This window comes from Camelus ferus, chromosome 31 (assembly GCF_009834535.1).
Source record: "Camelus ferus isolate YT-003-E chromosome 31, BCGSAC_Cfer_1.0, whole genome shotgun sequence".
Lineage (NCBI taxonomy): Eukaryota > Metazoa > Chordata > Mammalia > Artiodactyla > Camelidae > Camelus > Camelus ferus.
In genome coordinates this window covers 13,723,205-13,740,560 of record NC_045726.1, presented here as the reverse complement: position 1 = coordinate 13,740,560, position 17,356 = coordinate 13,723,205, and the positions used below count along the sequence as shown (strand labels likewise).

The 17,356-nt window shown below is 54.4% G+C and overlaps 1 protein-coding gene across 2 annotated transcripts; it reads right to left on the bottom strand.

Annotated features, from left to right (window-relative positions):
• Positions 1-2,467: 2,467 nt before the first annotated feature.
• EGR3 (early growth response 3) lies at positions 2,468-11,127 on the bottom strand. Of its 2 annotated transcripts, XM_032470926.1 has the most exons (3): positions 9,778-9,907; positions 9,335-9,387; positions 2,468-8,499 (listed from the first exon to the last, which is right to left on the bottom strand). In XM_032470926.1, exons 2-3 carry the CDS (start codon positions 9,372-9,374, stop codon positions 7,490-7,492), a joined length of 1,050 nt encoding a protein of 349 aa, XP_032326817.1. In that variant the 5' UTR covers positions 9,375-9,387; positions 9,778-9,907; the 3' UTR covers positions 2,468-7,489. The 2 variants fall into 2 exon arrangements, with proteins under 2 accessions (XP_032326817.1, XP_032326816.1); XM_032470925.1 differs by lacking the exon at positions 9,335-9,387 and having other exon boundaries at positions 9,778-11,127.
• Between the last annotated feature and the right edge of the window lie 6,229 nt (positions 11,128-17,356).

Sequence of the window (17,356 nt, the reverse complement as noted above, 5' to 3'; positions counted from 1 at the left end):
ATACTGGATCAGGAAGGTGTTACATCCACCCATCTAAGTGAGAGAGACAAAAGGACCTGGGAAGGGGTCAAGAACCAGGCCAGGAAATGGCAACAATGAGCAGCAGCTGTGGCCAAGAGGGGAAAGGACTTGTGTCCTCTGGGCGGATTGAGGGGGTGGGGTGAAAAAGATCCATTTTCAGAATACAGATGTCCAGTGGATGGCTGGAGCTGGGAATGGTCTTGAGGAAGGCAAGATCCTCTGGCTGTGTTTAAATCAGTCGGGGCACCGATCCCTGGTGGAGACAGAGCCCTCTTTCCCATATGTGTGTTTGGAGGATGAGGAAAGGAGGCAGGGACAAGGGACAAGGAAGGTAAGTAACATTTTTGGAGCACCCACGCTGAACCAAGCACCATATACATCACCCCATTTGAACCGCACGACAGCAATGATCAGACAGAAGGAAAGCGAGGTCCAGAGAGACCAAGAAACCTGCCGATGGTCGCACGTCAAGAAAGCGGCAGAGTTGGGATTCAGATCTAAGATGGAGCTGGTGATTCCAAAGCAGGTTTAGGGTCCCAAGGGAAAAGCCAGACCAGCTGCTGGGTTATCAAACTGCCTCTCAATTTTCAGGACAGAGACCGGAGTAAGTAACAAGTGCCCCCAAGAAAGCTTTCCTTAGTATCCTGGTATTGTGCCTCCTTGCTCAGATGGCCTGATCTTCCTAAGCAGTTAGGAGAAGGAAGGGAAGAAGGAAGAATGGAAGACCCTTAGGCACCTGGACCATGTGGAGGGGCAAAACACTCAGGAATGAAAGTGTCAGAGCTCCTGCAGCCTGTCGTTGAGAAGAAGCCAACATTTCTGGAGGCCCAGTTCTGTTCTGGTCACTAAAAAGGGCCTGATGCATTCGGGGCAGGCAGTCCGTCCCTGGGGTGAGCCACCCCAGAGAATGCAGGTCCACAGACAAGGGTAACTTCCTCTGTGGAGGGCTTGGGTGTCCCCAGCCTCAGGGGCATAAGCCATCTCTTTTCCTCCAGGGAGCTGAGAGGTGGAAGCATTCCTGAGACTCTAAGTAGGAAGTCAGTGGGTGACCCCGAAGGGTACTTGAGCCTGCTGTTGGCTGAGTCTGAAAAGAGCACCTGCTTCTGGCTGGGTCATGATGCTGATGGCTGCAGGCCAGGGGCAGGCCTCATGGGGAGAGCCAGCCTGAAGGGTGAGGGGCCACGCTCCACGCAAAGTGAGAGAACATCACTGAAGCAATGTTAGGACTGGAGGGTTGGAGAGTCCTGGAGGCTCCCAGGAATGGCTGAAGGAGGAGGCTGTAGGAGCAGAGGGGGCGGTGCCTGAGGTCCAGGAAAGGCAATCCCAGGCCCAGAGAGTGCCTTCTTCATCTTCCGTCCAGAGACCTTGAGAGCAGAGCGCGATCTCAGTAAACCAGCCCCACGTTCTCCCGAGTAGCCAGCACCATCTAGTACCTCGTGTCCTCTAATTCTTCTTGTTTGCAGCTTTGTGGTCATGATCTGTTCGTGTAACCTCCTAAGTAAGATTGCTCAGAAACCTTTCTTCTAGCCATCTGCGTGTTTGCCGGAAAGGAAGACACACCCAGGTCAGCGGGCTGAGGAGCACTGGGTCCCTGGTGGCCAGCTGGGGCGATGGCAGGCTCTGCCCCAATTCCAGAGCCCAGCGAAGCAGCCATGAAGAGGATGGGGAATGAGGATCCCAGGCCGGAGAGTCAGGGCCTGGTGCCTTCCTGCTTGGGCATGGGCTTGTCAGAAACTTCAGCGCAAGCTGGGGAAAGCCCCATTACGCTGCCCCCAGCCCTGGCGCACCTCTGTTTTCACAGAGGGCTGTGAAAATAATCATTGTGGAAAATATTAGACATGGTGTAGATGGGACACTTCAAGCAAAAGGAGTGAAATTTCAAGAGCTGCGATGCTGAGAGAAGCTGATGAGCCAGACATGCTCCTGGCCTGCGTAGATGGCTGATGGGGGAATGACTGTGTCCTTGGGGCTGTCCCAGGGACTGCTGTGACCAACCAAGGGGCTCCAAGGGTCACTCAGATCTTTCCCCTTCCTCTGGAGACCTCAATCCTCTCTGCACAAAGAGTGGGTTTTCTGAAAAGAACCACTTGGGATGGATTTAGGATTACGACCTATTTCTAAAACCCCGTGGCACCTTTCAGAAAGCCATTTTCCCCGTGTCACTAAGATTTTGTCAGTATGATTTCTAGTCTTTGGGACACACAGAGGCCTCCTACTTTCCCCAGGTTTATTATCCCAGGACACCAGGGGAGCCAATCCGGGCCCAGAAAAAGCAGCTCACAACACACTCATCTATGGCAAGCAAATTCGGAACTGGCCAAAGGGGATTGGTAGTTACTGGCCATAAGCTATTGCCCTCATTTACCAGAATCCACCTTCCTATTATTCCTTTTTATATACTTGTGAATAACACACACACACACACACACACACTCACCACTGCCACCACCATATAAAAACATATGCTATTCCTTCTCACAAACTATCTCTTCATTTGTATCCAACCCCAGTTCACTGAGTACAATTTTGCAGAGTCATCACCTTCAGTATCCACTCCTGAGGGCTGTGTGTGTGTGTGGCCTCCTTTCATTCACCCCCAAACACCTCAGGTTTTCCACATTTTTATGCCTGATTTGGCTCCTGGGCCTCTTCTTTGCAAAGACTCCAGTGATTCCTTCTCATGATAGCTTCATCCTCTACCATCTCCCCACTTCACCTCCAAGTTTCAGAGTAAAGTCTCCTCTCCCCATACTTACAAAACCCAGGCAGGTTGGGTTGCTGGTGTGATGCTATCTGGGGCAGTCTTATCTAGCTACAAACTGTGAATCAGAGATTACACCACACAGGGCTGGTGCCAGCCAGGCGGGCTGCCATATTGCCAAGTAACCCAGTGGTTGAACCAGGTTGGGTTGAGTAATATGCGCCAATGGGAAGTGAGTTTATTAATCATGCAGCAGAGTACACTGTTGACGAAAGTGTCACTCCAAAGTCCTGGTTTGATGGGAGAAGGTGCAGGTGGGGCTGAATGCTAACTGTGAAGACACCCAGTGACACTGTCTTCCTCTGATAATAGTCACTTGAAGTACACAGACGTTTGGAAGGAGACATCTAGTTTAGAAAAGAGAAGGATTATATGCTCCATTGTTAGGACTTTTTGGCCATTTTGGATCCCCTCTGTTAAAAAAGGAGACCACCTTGTGGCTGTACATTAATTGCGGCTTGGAAGTTTTAAAGTTTCAGGAGGTGAGAGAAGGGAATTCAAGATGGCAGCCAGCGACCTGGAACTGCGTGGGTGAGAAAATTTAAGATTGCTTACTGCATTCTCTTTATCCATCTCTCACTTCAAAAACATTCTTTTCTAAGGCCACAGCCCACCTCCTCCACCCAGGTCTGCCCTCCACGTCTTAGTAACTAGAGCCGACCAGAAACACCACCCACGTTTTTCACCATGATGGGCCTGCATGGCGGTGGCGGAGGGGATGCAACAGGAGTTTCTGGGCAGGGACTACCTGCCCATTTCTGTCCCTGTATGGGTGGCCTGGTTGGCACCTCAGGTGTTGAGACACTGTCCCCCAGTCACAATGTCATGCTACACTTACATAGCTCTGTATTGTACACCAAGCCCCTAAACATGCTGGGGCAGAGAATATGCAAAAGGCAGGCAGAGAAACTCACGTGAATGCTTTAGAGGGCAGGCAGGAGAGAGAGAGGACTGACCTGTCCAAAGACTGCTCTAGAACCAGCCTCATAGGGATAAAGGATTCCAAAAACTACGGCAAATAAGATGAAGGGAACAGGTTGCAGATGTGGACACAGGAAGAAAGTGGAGGGTGCATATCTCTTCAAGAGAAATGGAGAAAGCTCTAGGGCTGGCAAACACAGTCAGTTAAGGAAAAGGAAGGTTCTGGAGAAGAAAGCTCATGGGGTAGGGAAGCACCTCTTCTATGGGAGATGGGAGGGATTGCTGCCGTACAAAACATTCCCTGTATTTCTCCAGATTCCAAGTGTTCTTTCTTCTCGGGTCCTTGGGTAGTTCATAAGAGCTGTTTTCAGCCAGGACCACCTTTTCCAGGCAGCTACGAACAGTGAGGCCTGGAGAATCCTGTCCAAAAAGGACTGAGCTGTAGGGTTTCAAACCTGATGTTTCCCAATTATCTGACACAAAAGAGCTTCCAGTCTGTTTATCTTGCCAACCATGAAGAACCCTCTCTCAAATCTCCACCTGTTTTTCAGACTTCAAAAGCAGTTCTACCCAGCGTGGTGCAGAGACCCTCCCAGGTCCCACTCTGAAACCATCAAAGAAATTGTTCATAAACCAGGAGATCCCCTCCCTTCTACCCTCAAATACCCATTGGAAACATGAAAGAAGGGTTCTAGAAGGTTCTAGTTGTTAGCCCTGATTCCCATGAATTTATCTCATCTGTTCACCTAATGTCTCTGGCAGTTTGAAGCTCCCAGAAGGGTGGCGGAGAATCCTTAGAACTACAGTAGAATTCTCTCAGCACCACAGTAAACACTCAACACAGAATTTGAAACACCAGAACCCACACAAAATTCTGACCAACGTCTAATAACACCAGATTCTACATTTCCACACTGAGGGGTTTCAGAGCAAGAATCGCAAAACCAGGCATCAGAACCTATCAAACCAACCACCAGCCAAAAACAAAACAAGACAAAGAACAGGCCAAACCAAAACTTTATGCTATGAAAACAAGAAATAAAATAAGGAGATTTATAGGCCGGCTGATTGTCAGCAAACACAATATATTTACTGTATTAGCATTTGCTCACAGTGCAAATGGTACCACATTACACCATTTCAATATTTCGCTTTTTAAAAATGCTGTTTTCATTAACTATATTATATTGGCATAACAATGTGACAAAGGAGCAAATGAAATGTTGGTGAAGAATCTCACCTTTTCACAATATCAAGCATATTTTTTTAACCTTAGTATAAGGTACTATAAATCCAAGAAATAAAAACATCCACAAAATATATTACATCTGGTTTGTCTTTTTCTAAGTACTCAACTTTATACAAAAGTCTTTCAAAAAATATCATTCCCCATAGGTTTTCCTGTTTAAAACCTGATTTTTTTTTCTCTCAGTTCACATAAGTTAGAGTGCATTTTCTTTTGTTGTTGTTGTTTTTTTAAAACATGCAGACATATAAAAAAATCTGGATAGCACAACCTTTTGGCAACAAAGTTATTTTTCTCTTAGTTTAGCTTAAATGTCTGAGAACAGTTTTATTAAAACAAAGGAAAACTCAGAGTTATCATGCAGTGACATGCATATACCAGAAGGAGCAAGGAAAAAATATTAAAGGAAATCTGATTCCTCCTTCCAGCTTTGAAGTGACCAAAATTTTTGTTTTTTAATAATCATCACATTATAAAAAGTATTCAGCAAAATACTGTCTCTGCAAAGAAAGATTTTACCCTTCAGCTGAAAAAATATGGGCCCTCCTGGCAAACTTCATCCACTTTTCTCTCCTTCTACAAAAAGTCCAAGTACCTGGAAATCCACAATCACCCTGCTCTTTGATTTCTCTCCCCCTTTCACTAGACTCCTTTTAGTATTATTTATCCACCACCAAAAAAAAAAAACAAAAAACAAACAAAACAAAAAACCCAAAAAACAAACAAAAAAACAACCAAAAACAAAAACAAACAAACAAAAAAACCGGTGTTTTTCTTTAAAAAAAAAAAAAGTGGGAAACGTATAAAGTGACTTTAAAGACAGACATTCTGTAAACTCCAGACCTTTGTTCCTTCTCTCTGGGCAGCTTACCGACCACAGGAGAAATAGCGCTAACAGGGAACAGTACATTCAGTCAAGACTGTGCTGGAAGCTGTGTCAGAGAGCAACCTTGCCTACTACTCACTTCAAAAGAGTCACCCCTGTGTGGAGGAGGGCCGGGGAGGAGGGGGTGCCTGAGAAAAGGTGAGGTAGGGCAAGGAGAAGGTGAGACTGGGGGTATGGAAGAGATATGCCTCATTCATCAACATGGATTAATGCAAACATCCCCATAGCTTGGAGGTAAATTTGGACAGAGATGGTTGTGTATGTGTGCATATGTATGTCTGATATATAATCACACACATATGCACATAGGAAGATATAATCTCATCAGTTCAATTTTTCATAAAAAATAAATCATTTAAAGCTGTATAAGCCTACAAATTCTCTTTATTCCAGTGCACTGCACTGGATAGCCAAGTACCTCAGAGATTTTATTTTGCTAGGAATATATATTGTGTGTATGTTATATATATGTATATACATACACACATACATACACGTACACACACATACCATATAGATAAATTTGAATTGTTAGTGATGAAAAAGCAAAAAAAAAAAAAAAAAAAAGGCTGCTTTCCCATCAATGGTGGAAAGAGAAATGGGTATGTGAGTGAGAGAAGACAAAAAGAAGGTGAAATGGGGTGGCTGGTTGAGGCCTGCCTTTTTGGAAAAAGATTTTGAAAGAGATGGGAAAAGGCTTAGAGGGGAGAAGGGAGAAGAGGAGGGGGAAGGGCAGAGGGCAAACTCAGGAAGAGAGATTTTAAAAAGTGGGGCGGAGGAAATATATATTCTTTAAAGGCAGGTTCAGTGATGACTGCTCCTTCTCCCCGCAGATCAAACTGCCCTGAGGCCTTGAGAGGGAAGCGCTCGGAAGAGGAGGGATTCTGAGGGGCCAAACCCTAAGCGGCGGTAGCAGGACCGCGGCGGCGGCATCCGAGGCATTTCTGTGAGAAACATTATTTCCGAGCAGATGGAAGACCGTCTCGTCCCGCCACGTGCAGGCCCCCAGCGGCCTGGGGACCCTATGTGGGGAAGAGTTTGGGGTGGACACAGCCCAGTTCAGCTCAAGAGTCTCACACACACGCGCGCGCGCGCGCACATACACACACACAGAGAAACACACACACGCACACAGACACTCACGCGAGCACGCACACTCGCGCGCATCCCCGCACGCAGGCGCGCGTGCGTGCGGCGGGCAGCAAGCTCTGCGCTTTGGTGCGCTCCTTACCCCCTCCCCCTCTCGGGTCTTCGAGGGGGAACCGAGGGAGACGTGGGGGGAACCGTGAGGTGCTTGGGTCCAGCGAGGCTTGGGCGGGCCCCGCCTTCAGTCCCCCGCAGGTCCTTGGTGCGGCCCAGCGGCCCCTGGATCAAGACGATCCGAACTGAACAAAGCGGGCTAGACGCCACCTTTCCGCCCCCACGCCTTGGCTAAGGGGGGGCAGCGAGGGGAAGACGCCTCCTGCCCTGGCCCCCGACCGTTGGCCGGTGTGAAAGGGTGTAAACGGGGGACAGCGAAGGGAAACAAGGGGCCTTACGTCCATGGAGAGGCCAGGGCGCGGCCCCTGCGCCTCCGTGGCTAGCTTTCCGGCTGCTTTCAGGCGAGCAGCTGGGAGACACTGAAGGGGAAAAGTGGGATCTCGGGGCCCCAGCCTCAGGCGCAGGTGGTGACCACAGGGGCCAGGGACACCGGGGCCGCTGAGGACGCAGAAGGCGCACCCCCCTTCTCCGCCTTCTTCTCCTTTTGCTTGAGGTGGATCTTGGCGTGGCGCTTGCGCTCGTCGCTGCGCGCAAACTTGCGCCCGCAGAACTCGCAGGCAAAGGGCTTCTCGCCCGTATGCGTGCGGATGTGAGTGGTAAGGTGGTCGCTGCGGCTGAAGCTCCGCATGCAGATCCGGCACTGGAAGGGCTTGTGGCCCGTGTGGATGCGCAGGTGCCGGGTCAGCTCGTCCGAGCGGCTGAAACGGCGGTCGCAGCCCTCCGCCGGGCACGCGTGGGGCCGCTCGTGGAGCGGGGTCTTGCTGGGTCGGTTGGGGTACTTGCGGGGCCGGATGGGCTTGAGCGTGAGCGGCGGCTGGGGCAGGCTGCCAAAGCCCGGGTGGATCTGCTTGTCTTTGAATGCCTTGATGGTCTCCAGGGGAGTAATAGGGGGCGGATTGACCCGGATGGGGTCCATTCCCTGGAAGGGCTTGTGCTCCGGAATGGAGCCCATGTCGTTGGGGTGGTGGTATAGATTGTAGTCAGGAATCATGGGGAAGAGATTGCTGTCCAAGGCCGGTTTGGCCGATTGGTAATCCTGGGGGGAATAGGCGAGGCCGGGGTTGCCCTGGGGGTCGTGGAAAGACACAGGCTCCGAGTAGAGATCACTGCAGTTAGAATAGGGGGGCAGCGTCGGATACATGGCCTCCACTTCACCCTGCGGCGGCTGCACCATGCTGGCCGTGGAGGTCTGCGTGCTGAGTGCCCCTGAGGCCGGGGGCACCCCCAAGATGCCGGCGCTCATGAGGCTAATGATGTTGTCCTGGCACCAGTTGGAAGGGGAGTCGAAGGCGAACTTTCCCAAGTAGGTCACGGTCTTGTTGCCGGGGGCTGGCTGGAAGGAGCCCGAATAAGAGAGTTCCGGGTTGGGCTTCTCGTTGGTCAGACCGATGTCCATCACATTCTCTGCGGAGAGCGGGGGAGAGAGGGGAGGGGTGAGTGAAGCCGAGTCGGCTGCCGGGCCGGGGCTCCCAGGTCCTTGCCCAGGTGCGGAGGGTGCGGCCGGGTGGAGTGCGCAGCGCATGGGGTAAGAGGAAAGCTGCGCCCGGCGCAAAGCGGGCGGTGCCGCGCTCCCAGGCGCAACCTGGATACAGCAAAATACTACGGATCGGGGTGTGGAGTGGCTGCTGCACACACATCGCACACGCCGCGCACACACGTAACACACACAGAGACACAGGCGCGCGCGCGAGCAGCATTGTTGTTATTCCCGAGGTGGGGCGGGCAGGTAGCTGCAGCTACAGGTAGTTTCAGACCCGGAGCGCGCCAGGCTCTCGCTCTCTAGCGCACACAACTCGGCCTCTTCCCCCAGCCCTATCCGCGCCGGACGCCGCGCCTTTCCTGCCCCGACGAAGCCCCCCCCACGCCCTTCCCAAGCGCACTGTGCCGGGGTTGCCGACCCGGAGCGCTCCGAAGCTTTGTCCTCGGCCCCCAGAGGGGTACTGCCCGCAAAGGGAGCTCTCCCACCTCCTCCCCCAGCCCCAGCTTCCTCCGGGCCTGCAAGAGCTTTCGGCTCTTGCAGAAGGGGGAAAGCCCAGCCTCAGCTTAGCGAGAGTGGAGGGCGGCAGAAAACCGGCCAGTATCTCCATGGCGGGAGTGGCCGCTCTTCCTAAGCTCCTCGGCCCTGGGAGCGCCCCCCATAGCAGCCTCCGCGCGGGTGGACCCCCACCTTCTCCCCTCCCCGCCGTCCCCACACCCCCACGGCTTTGCTGAACGCCCTGGAAAGGCAGCGTCGCAGTACCTCTCCCACCGCGGGGACTCCACGCCGCACATGGCTCCATCCCGGGTGGGAGGCTGAGGGAGTAAGGGGGGGGAGAGCGCGGGTGAAAGGGACGTTGGGCTCCTCCCGGGAAAGGGGCGACAGCACTACGCCTTTCGCGCAGCCCGGCGATCGCGCCCCCTAAGTGGAGAACCCCAGAGCCGCTGGCACCTACCTCCCTTCGGTCGGCGGCTGCCCCCACCCGGGAGAACCGAAGCCTCTACCGTGGCGTCGCCAACCGAGCCTTCCCGATCGGGGAGGGCGGGAGGAGTGGGTGGGAAAAGCAACTCGCCCCCCGGAAAATTCCCAGCGCGCCCCCCACCTCTCCATCCATCCATCCACCCATCCTTCGCTAGCTGTTCCCTCCTCCTCTTCCTCTCTCCCTTTCCTTCTTCGCAGCCTCGCCGCCTCCCCGCCGCCCTTACCTGTAGCCATCTGATTGTAATGGGCTACCGAGTCGCTGCTGCCAGAAAAGAGGTTGAGCGCGCTGGGGATCTCCTCGGGGTACAGATTGTCAGGCAGTTGGTTTAGCAAACTGCTCATGGTCACCGGCAGCTTCTCGGCGAGTTTGCCGGTCATAGCACTCCCGAGCTGCCGCCACCGCCACCGCCGCCACCGCCGCCGCTCGCTCCTAACGCAGCTTCCAGGCAAGCGGCATCCGAGAGGCGATCCGTGGTGCAGGGGAAAAGCATGCGAGAGGGAAAGTTCGGGGGGAGGGGGGAGGAAAGAGGGGAAGGGGTGGGCCTGGGGAGGGGATCTTCTCTTTTTGGGGGGGGGTGGTAGAGAGGGCAAAGGCGGGCAATCCTCTTGGGTGCCTCTGCTGGTGCCGTTAAGAGGCTGGGTCGTGGTGGGGGGGCGTGTGCGGGGGGGTGGGGGCTGGGCTGGGGGGGGGATCTCGGCCCCAGGGGGTCGAACGCGGTCTCAGTATTGATCTTACAAACAGACGCGCGCCCGCGGCCCCCCCGCCCCCCGATCCGCCACCGCCACCGCCGCCACTGCCGCCGCCGCTGCCTCTGCCGCTGCTGCTGCCGCTGCTACCAACACCACCAGCCCCGCCGCTTCCTAGCAAGCTCACTGCTGCCCAAAAGCTCCCAGCCAGGGAACTCCACCAGCCTATTTATCTGAGCCCCGGGAAAGCTCCGTGACGTAGCTGCCCATATATGGACAGACAAAGCCCAGCCGAAGGGGCGCGACGTCACAATGGAAGCTCCTCACAATGGAACATTAGAAAGCAGGAAGCGGGCCGCAGCCAACGTGCGGCGCCCGCACCGCTCGCGGATCTTAAAAAAAGAGAAAGAAAGAGAAGAGAAGAAGGAAGGGAAATTGGAGAGGAGAGAGAAAAGAAGGATGTAACTGAACAAGAAGCGGAAAGCGCACAGCGCTGGGTTGAAAGAGCAACAGCCGCCTGTGTGTTTACTTGATGTCTGCGCTAGGAGAGCGCGCTCGCAGGACGAAGGGACGTGGGGTAGGCTTGTTTGCAAGTGGCCTCCGACACCCCTAGCAGGAGGAAAGAGAATTGAAAACACCTGGCAGGGTCCTTTTGCAGCCTGGGAACTTCTGGGAAACACGGAAGGTGTGCGCTCCCACCCTGCCCCCCCGTGTCTCTTCTCGCGCCCAGGACCCTGCTTGGGACTGGGAGGAATGGAGCGCACTCCCTCTGAGGAGGATTCCAGAAGGTCTGGGATCTCTGGTCCAGTATCCCGGGAACTTTTGTGCTTCCTCCCTCTGATTCGCCGCCCACACTCCTGCTGCTCCCTGGGCTCCTGACCCTGTGCTGACACCCAGCTGAGCGCAGTGTCGGGGAGATTCATAGCTGCAGAGCGACTGCGCGGGAGGCCAGAACCCCCGCACATTTAGGGTCGAGGATGTGAAGTTTTGGTAGTGAAGAAGGAATGAAGTTGAGGGGATAGGAAACACGTGCATCAAATCCTTGATAAATTCCCTAACGGTTCCAAATCACTCCCTTTGGTCACGGGATGGCAGGAGGGCCCAGCAGGCCCCGGCGTAGTCTCTGCCTATTGCTGCCTGCGAAGGGCCCGCCACTGAGTTGCAGCCGGAGCCTGCCGAGCCCACAGTCCCTGAGCCACCGCGGCGGCCTCCCCTAGTGTCTGCCCACCCCCTCGCCTTCCACAGGGCTGTCCCCAGTGCTGATTGCCGGTGCCCTGCAGTTAAGGGCCGCCCGTTTGCCGACCCCGAACGCTGTCACCTCCCGGAGCGGCAGCAGATCCCGGGGGCGGCTGTTAAGTTCCCCGAGGCCTGCTCCCAGAGCGGGCGCGGCCGGGCCGCGACAGATGGGGAGGAGAGGAGGGGAGCGTGGGGGAGCGACCCCGAATCACACCGGCTCGGCGTGGGAGGATTCCCTCCTCGGTGGCCGTGTGGGCGCGGTGAATCCCGCGTCCCTCGCTCGGGAGTTGGGGTTGGGGGAACATGCATTTCTCAGGGGGAGTGGGAGTGTTGACAAGGAGGAGGAGAGGATCCCCGGGCCTCACTCTGTGGGAGGGCCACGCGGGCCGGGGACGTGTGGGAGGAACTCCCGAGCTGCACATCGTCGTGGGGGTGGATGACAACCTCTCTCTCCTCCCCTCCACTTCACTCGGTGGAGAACTAAGGGTGGGAGGGCCCAGCCTCCCCCGGATCTCCTCTGGTTCTTAGGAAAGGAGGGATTCCCGCCGCCCGCGAGCCCCCACTCCCCCGCCCCTGCTGCCGCTCCCGCCAGGCTCCCCACACCTATACCGGGGAGGCTCTGCGCCCCCGGGCTCTCCTCCGCCCGCGCGGCGCGGGGAGGGAGCGCTCTGCAGCGGTCCCCGGCTCCGGCCGGAATCAGGGCATGCAGCGCCTCCCGCCCCCGGCTCCCTCCCAAGGGGGGGGGGGCGATTGGCCGGCCCGGGGGCGTGGGCGGCAGTGTGAGCCGGGCTGGGCGCGGGAGGGGCCCTGGCGGCTGCAGGGAGGGTCGCGGGGCGGCGGGCCAAGCCGGGAAGAGCCATACAAGGAGCGGATCCGGTGACGCGCCGGCCGCGCCCCTTCTCCTTCTCGATTTGGCTGCAGATTCCGGTCCCCGGATTTGCATATTTTGGCATCCAGTGGAAAAGGAAAGAAGAACGGAACCCGCAGCCTTTAAAGGAACCGCACAGGCTGTAGCGTCACCTAGGGAGGCGGTCTGGGGGGCGTGAAAAATTAGCCAGCGTCTCCGGCCTCTGGCCGTGGAGCCTGGCAGCAGCGGAGAGGCGGGGAGAGGCGGCCACCAGCGAGCTTCGGCCGCTCCAGTCCCAGTCCCGGTCCCTCTGCGGCGTTTCCTGCTGAGCGGGCAGCCGGAGGTGGCGAGGGTCCTGGCGGGTTTCTGCCCGGGAGGGGAGGCGCCGGGAGGTCCGCGGCCTTAGGCGAGCCGCAGGCCCGAATGGTGACTGCAGTGCCCATGTTTCCCCGCGCGAGGCGTATCTCAGCCTGTGCGGGTGGCGGGGAGGAAGCCAGAGCTCTTCTGGCCGCCTAGCTCAGCTCCAGAGGACCCTACCATGATGCACCCCCTCCCACCTGATTGAACCTCTCACCAGGAGAGGAGAGCGAGGAGCTGGAAACCCCAGTCCTGTTAGGAAAGGCAGAGGCAATAGGAGCATTTGAGATCTTTGAAAGCTTCCAGGGCCCCCAACACCGTGTAAGAGTGTAGCCATTCCAGAGACAGCCCGCACTGTTACGCGAGCTAGACCTGTTGCATCCAAGGAGAGCAAGTAGCAGGGTTTGCAGGCCTGTTCCAAGCCTGCTTGCTTGTTGGTGAGATTGGATAGGAGTCTTTTGGGGGCAAGATGCCTGCCCTCTCCTTCCTACTAGTCCTTGACCTAGAAAAATTAGTATTCATTAAAACTTTAGTGTGATCTTAGGCAAATTTCTGAATTTCTTTCTTGGCCTCAGTTTCTTTGTCTGTCAGTTGGGATAATAATAATACCAATCCTTTAGGAAGAATTAAATTAAATAATCCTCACAGAGTACTTTTACTCGACCCCTAGCAAGCACTCAATAAATGGCAATTATTGATGTTAAAGTAAATTCTCGATTCCACCATGTGACAGAAAAGTCTTTTACCTTTGTGTGTCTTAGGATTGCATGTAGTTGATATAGGGAGTACAAAGGAGCAGGTGTGAAACTCCATCCCATATCAGTGTGATCACATCTAGGACGTCCTATTTGTGCGTCAGGTACCTCCTGGGCACTGTGTCATAATGGAGATGGTTACAGAATGGTCCTCACTCTTCAAGAACCTAGACAAGGACTGAGCCCTCAATAGCTGGTGGTGACATAGAACAGGATACAAAGAAGTCACTCAGTTGCTCTTTAACACTCTGAAGCATCCCTCTAGACTTTTATGGAGGGTGGCTCTGGCTCCAGGGTGGGCTGGGGGATTCAGGTGTCCTTCCTTCCCTCCTCTGCCTTAGAAGGAGCCATTCTGGGGAAGGCTTGCCTCAAAAAGCAGAGGTCCTCATTGCCTGGCTGCTGGTCAGTTTGAAGTCTGCACAGGTGTTGCCTATTAGCCTGAATGATGGTGGCAGATGGAGGCCAGGGTTCTGTGGCAGGAAGGGACAGTTTTGGGTATGAAGTGGGACTTGGGTATTTGGAGTGGCCACCTGTAGCCTAATAGCATTCTCCTCTCTGGCTGCCAAGTCTTGAATTCAGCACAGAAAAAAAGTTTTCCTCTTTCCCTCCCTCCTTCTTTCTCCTCTCCCTCCTGAACAGGGGCTGAGGGTGATTGTCTCAGTTTTATTGGTGCGCTCAGGTGAGATTGCCAAGGGCCTAATTACCTGAACTCCAAGCCCCAGACTTGTTGGGGAGCGAGTAGGCACTGGTTCGGGGCGTCCTCAGCCGGGAGATGGTGAAAGGCAGGCCCAGACCCTATGCAGCAGGGCCAAGGCCACCCAGCCCCTGCTTCTCTCTCCTACGGAATGCAGCTAGCCTCACCAGCTGCACTTATGGGACTGCTCCTGCTTGTGGGGGCAATGGGTGTATCTGTCTTGGTGAAAGGGAAGGGGAAGGAGGGGATGTGGGCCTACAAATCCACCGCAGAAAAAAGCCAGGTTGGCGCTCTGTGTGGCTCCTTAGTTCTGCAGTCACCTCTGCCCTCTGAACTTGAGCTCCCCTTTTGCTAAAAATAGCTAATCCTTTTCTGCTGTCTCACAAGAAAGAAACCCCCAGTTAATTCAAACTGGAGTGTTGGTGATTTAATGCATTGCCCATCTCAGAGGGTATTTGACTTTTAACAGAAAATGCTTAGAAGAGGGTAATATATAACCCAAAGGAATTAAGCCCAGGCTTAGAGTAACACCTGAAAAATGGCAGGAACTCATAAATGCTGCTGGGATGAGGTCTGATCATGGGATATCAAGCTCAGGACAAGGAGTGGGAGGTTTGGGGGTGCAGAGAGCATCTGGGGTTCCTCCAGCCATACCAGGCACCCATGGACAGGGCCCACCCTGCTGGGACTGCTCCTGAATGACAGTTCCCTGAAGGGTTTTCAGTTACTTTCCCTTCTGAGGTGCCGCACAGGACACTCACAAAAGACAGAAAGGTCAGCAGTGGGATCTCCCTGGCCAGCCCTCCGTGGTGGTCCAGAATTCATTGCCATTTGTTCAGTAATGACAGCCAGCTCTGGCCCTAGGTGGGGTTTGCCTAGAAGCTTGTGGAAGGGAACTTGACAGCCATGACGACTTTCAAGGGTCCCAGTTCAGAGCACTGTGTGCGGACTTCTGGAGGCTTCAGGCTCACTGAGCTTCTGTACCCACAGAACACTGGGCAACAGGGGTCCGGGGACATACTTCATTTACTTCGTTCTTTACAATAATCCTGAGGAAGCTTTTAGGGCTGCCCCCCAACATTTTCTGTTCCCATTTTGGCTGTCAGGGGAAAGAGGAGATGGCAGGTATGGGTAAGAGGAAGGGTAGGTATAAATCCTGCGGAGAAGGCAACGAGTAGAAGCAAGGGTAGCTGGATTCTGCCTCCCTGCTCCCCCGGGACCCAGCGTGGGGGGAGGGGAGGAGGCCCCACCCAGCGGAGAGCGCGGGGGTTGGGGGAGGTACAGCGCGCAGAGGTCAGGGAGGAGCAGTGTTTCCGGGCTCCCAGTAGGTGGGCCAGCATCTGTGTCACTCTGAGCTCAGGTACCACTGCCCTCGGTTGGCTCAGAGATCACAGGCTTCTCACTAAGCCAATCACACATTCCATTTTAAACACCTGCTTATGCCTACATTCAAATGAACTCATTCTAATCATGTTGAATCCGGGTGTTTTTGACTACTCTTCAAGCAATTCCAGGGAGAATCTGGTGACCAAAGGGAAAAAGTCCTGTTACAAAGATATTTGCTGGGGAGGGCGCGGGCAAAGTGGTCCTGAGGACCCCTCTTCAGACATAGGTCCAAGGCAGTGAGTAACCGCCATGGGGGTCCAGAGGATGAGGGGGCTGGGGCAGGGAGAGAAGGCAGGTCTTAGATAAGAAGGTGAGACTTGGAACAAGTTTGCTGCACAGGTAAATGGAAAGTATGCACCCTGGCCTGTGAATCAGGACTCCTGGGTTCTGCCATTAATCGTCTCTGTGACTCTGGGCCTGGCTCTCTGGGCCTGGGCTTCTGGTAGGGGCCAGACTGGAGAACCTACCTGTAAATTCCTCCCAGCTCTGTTGACCCATGAGTTTCGGATTCTATTGTGGAAAGGGTTGGTAGGAGATGTGTTAGTGTTCTCCATCAAGTTTGGGCTTCTGAGACCCTCGGGGAGGAGGAGAGATGGGTCAGAGGAGGGGGGCTTGTTATGGGAACTTCGCTGTCTTAGCTCAGGGGTGCATGGAGGGTAAGTGGAGTCATGTGCTCAGAGGGCCTGTCATTGCCCCTGGGGGCCACTGTGGGACAGCCCCCTTCTCAGCTGGGAGGGACCGTGTCTCTACAGATAAGAGACTCTTGGGGGATGAGGCTTTTTGAAAAGAGGAACTTGGTCATTTGAAATGAACCAGAAAAGGTGTGAGTGTCGGGGGGGGGGCAGTGGGGGAGGCAAGCAGAGGGAGGAAAGAGGGACAGAAAGAAAAGGAGGGAGAGAGAGGAGAGAGCGATTCCCTCTGACCTGCTCCCACACAACCAGCCTCCTGCTGGCTGCAGGCTTCACCCATGGGACAGGTGCAGGATCCAAGGGGCTGGCAGATTCCTCTCCTCTCCGCCTTGGAAGGAAAACTTTTGGGGAACCAGAGAGAGCTGTGTTCTCTAGATCCTTGTGTCTCTTACCAGCTCAGTCTCAGGACCCTCCTCAGCCTACAACAATGGGGCCCTTTGCCTCATCCGTCAAGGCGAGGAGTTGGGGACAAACTTTTCTGGCTTCTTCCTTACTATTCTGTGCAGTCAAAAACCTGGGATGTGGGGGGAAGCAGTTCATGACTCTTTTGGGCCCAGATTCGAAGTCCTCGGTTGTATTAGCATCCTCTTTCACCAGATGGCCTAGGCAGGGCTTCCTGACTTTTGTTATACTGTAGCTCTCCTAGAAAATGAAACTCTTTTTACAACCACTGGAGTAAAGGCCCATCCTGTCTCTCTGAGGGCTGAACAATACTGGCCAGCTGGGACCCACTGGAAGTCTGCCCATCAGCCTGAATGATGGCATGAGCTTTTCTGCTAGGGCTCAGGACAGATGGGCAAAGAAGGGGCATGATATATTTCTCTCTCTTTGCAGAATTATTTGGGCCATCCAGAATTACTTAATCCCAGATCACCAATAAAGTCATTGGATAACAAGAGATGGTGTCCGAGCTCGCTGGGGCAGAGACTGAGCCTTATTCTTCTGTCTCCCCAGCACATCCCCTGCCTGTCCGCAGCAGGTGCTCCATAAGCCACTGTTGACCCAGTTCAAGTGTCCACATGGGTGATTCTGAAACGTGGCCAATTTGAGGAACACAGGGCCCACTTCATCCTTCCCACCTGGTCCTTTCATTTCTATTGCCCCACTATACAGGATGGGGGAGCCTTGTCCACCAAAATTCATTTCTTTCTA

Coding starts and splice junctions, on each gene's coding strand:
- EGR3 (XM_032470925.1), bottom strand. CDS start 9,931: ATGACCGGCAAACTCGCCGAGAAGCTGCCGGTGACCATGAGCAGTTTG. Junction 8,500..9,777: donor TTACAATCAGATGGCTACAG/GTAAGGGCGGCG, acceptor CGCTCTCCGCAG/AGAATGTGATGGACATCGGT.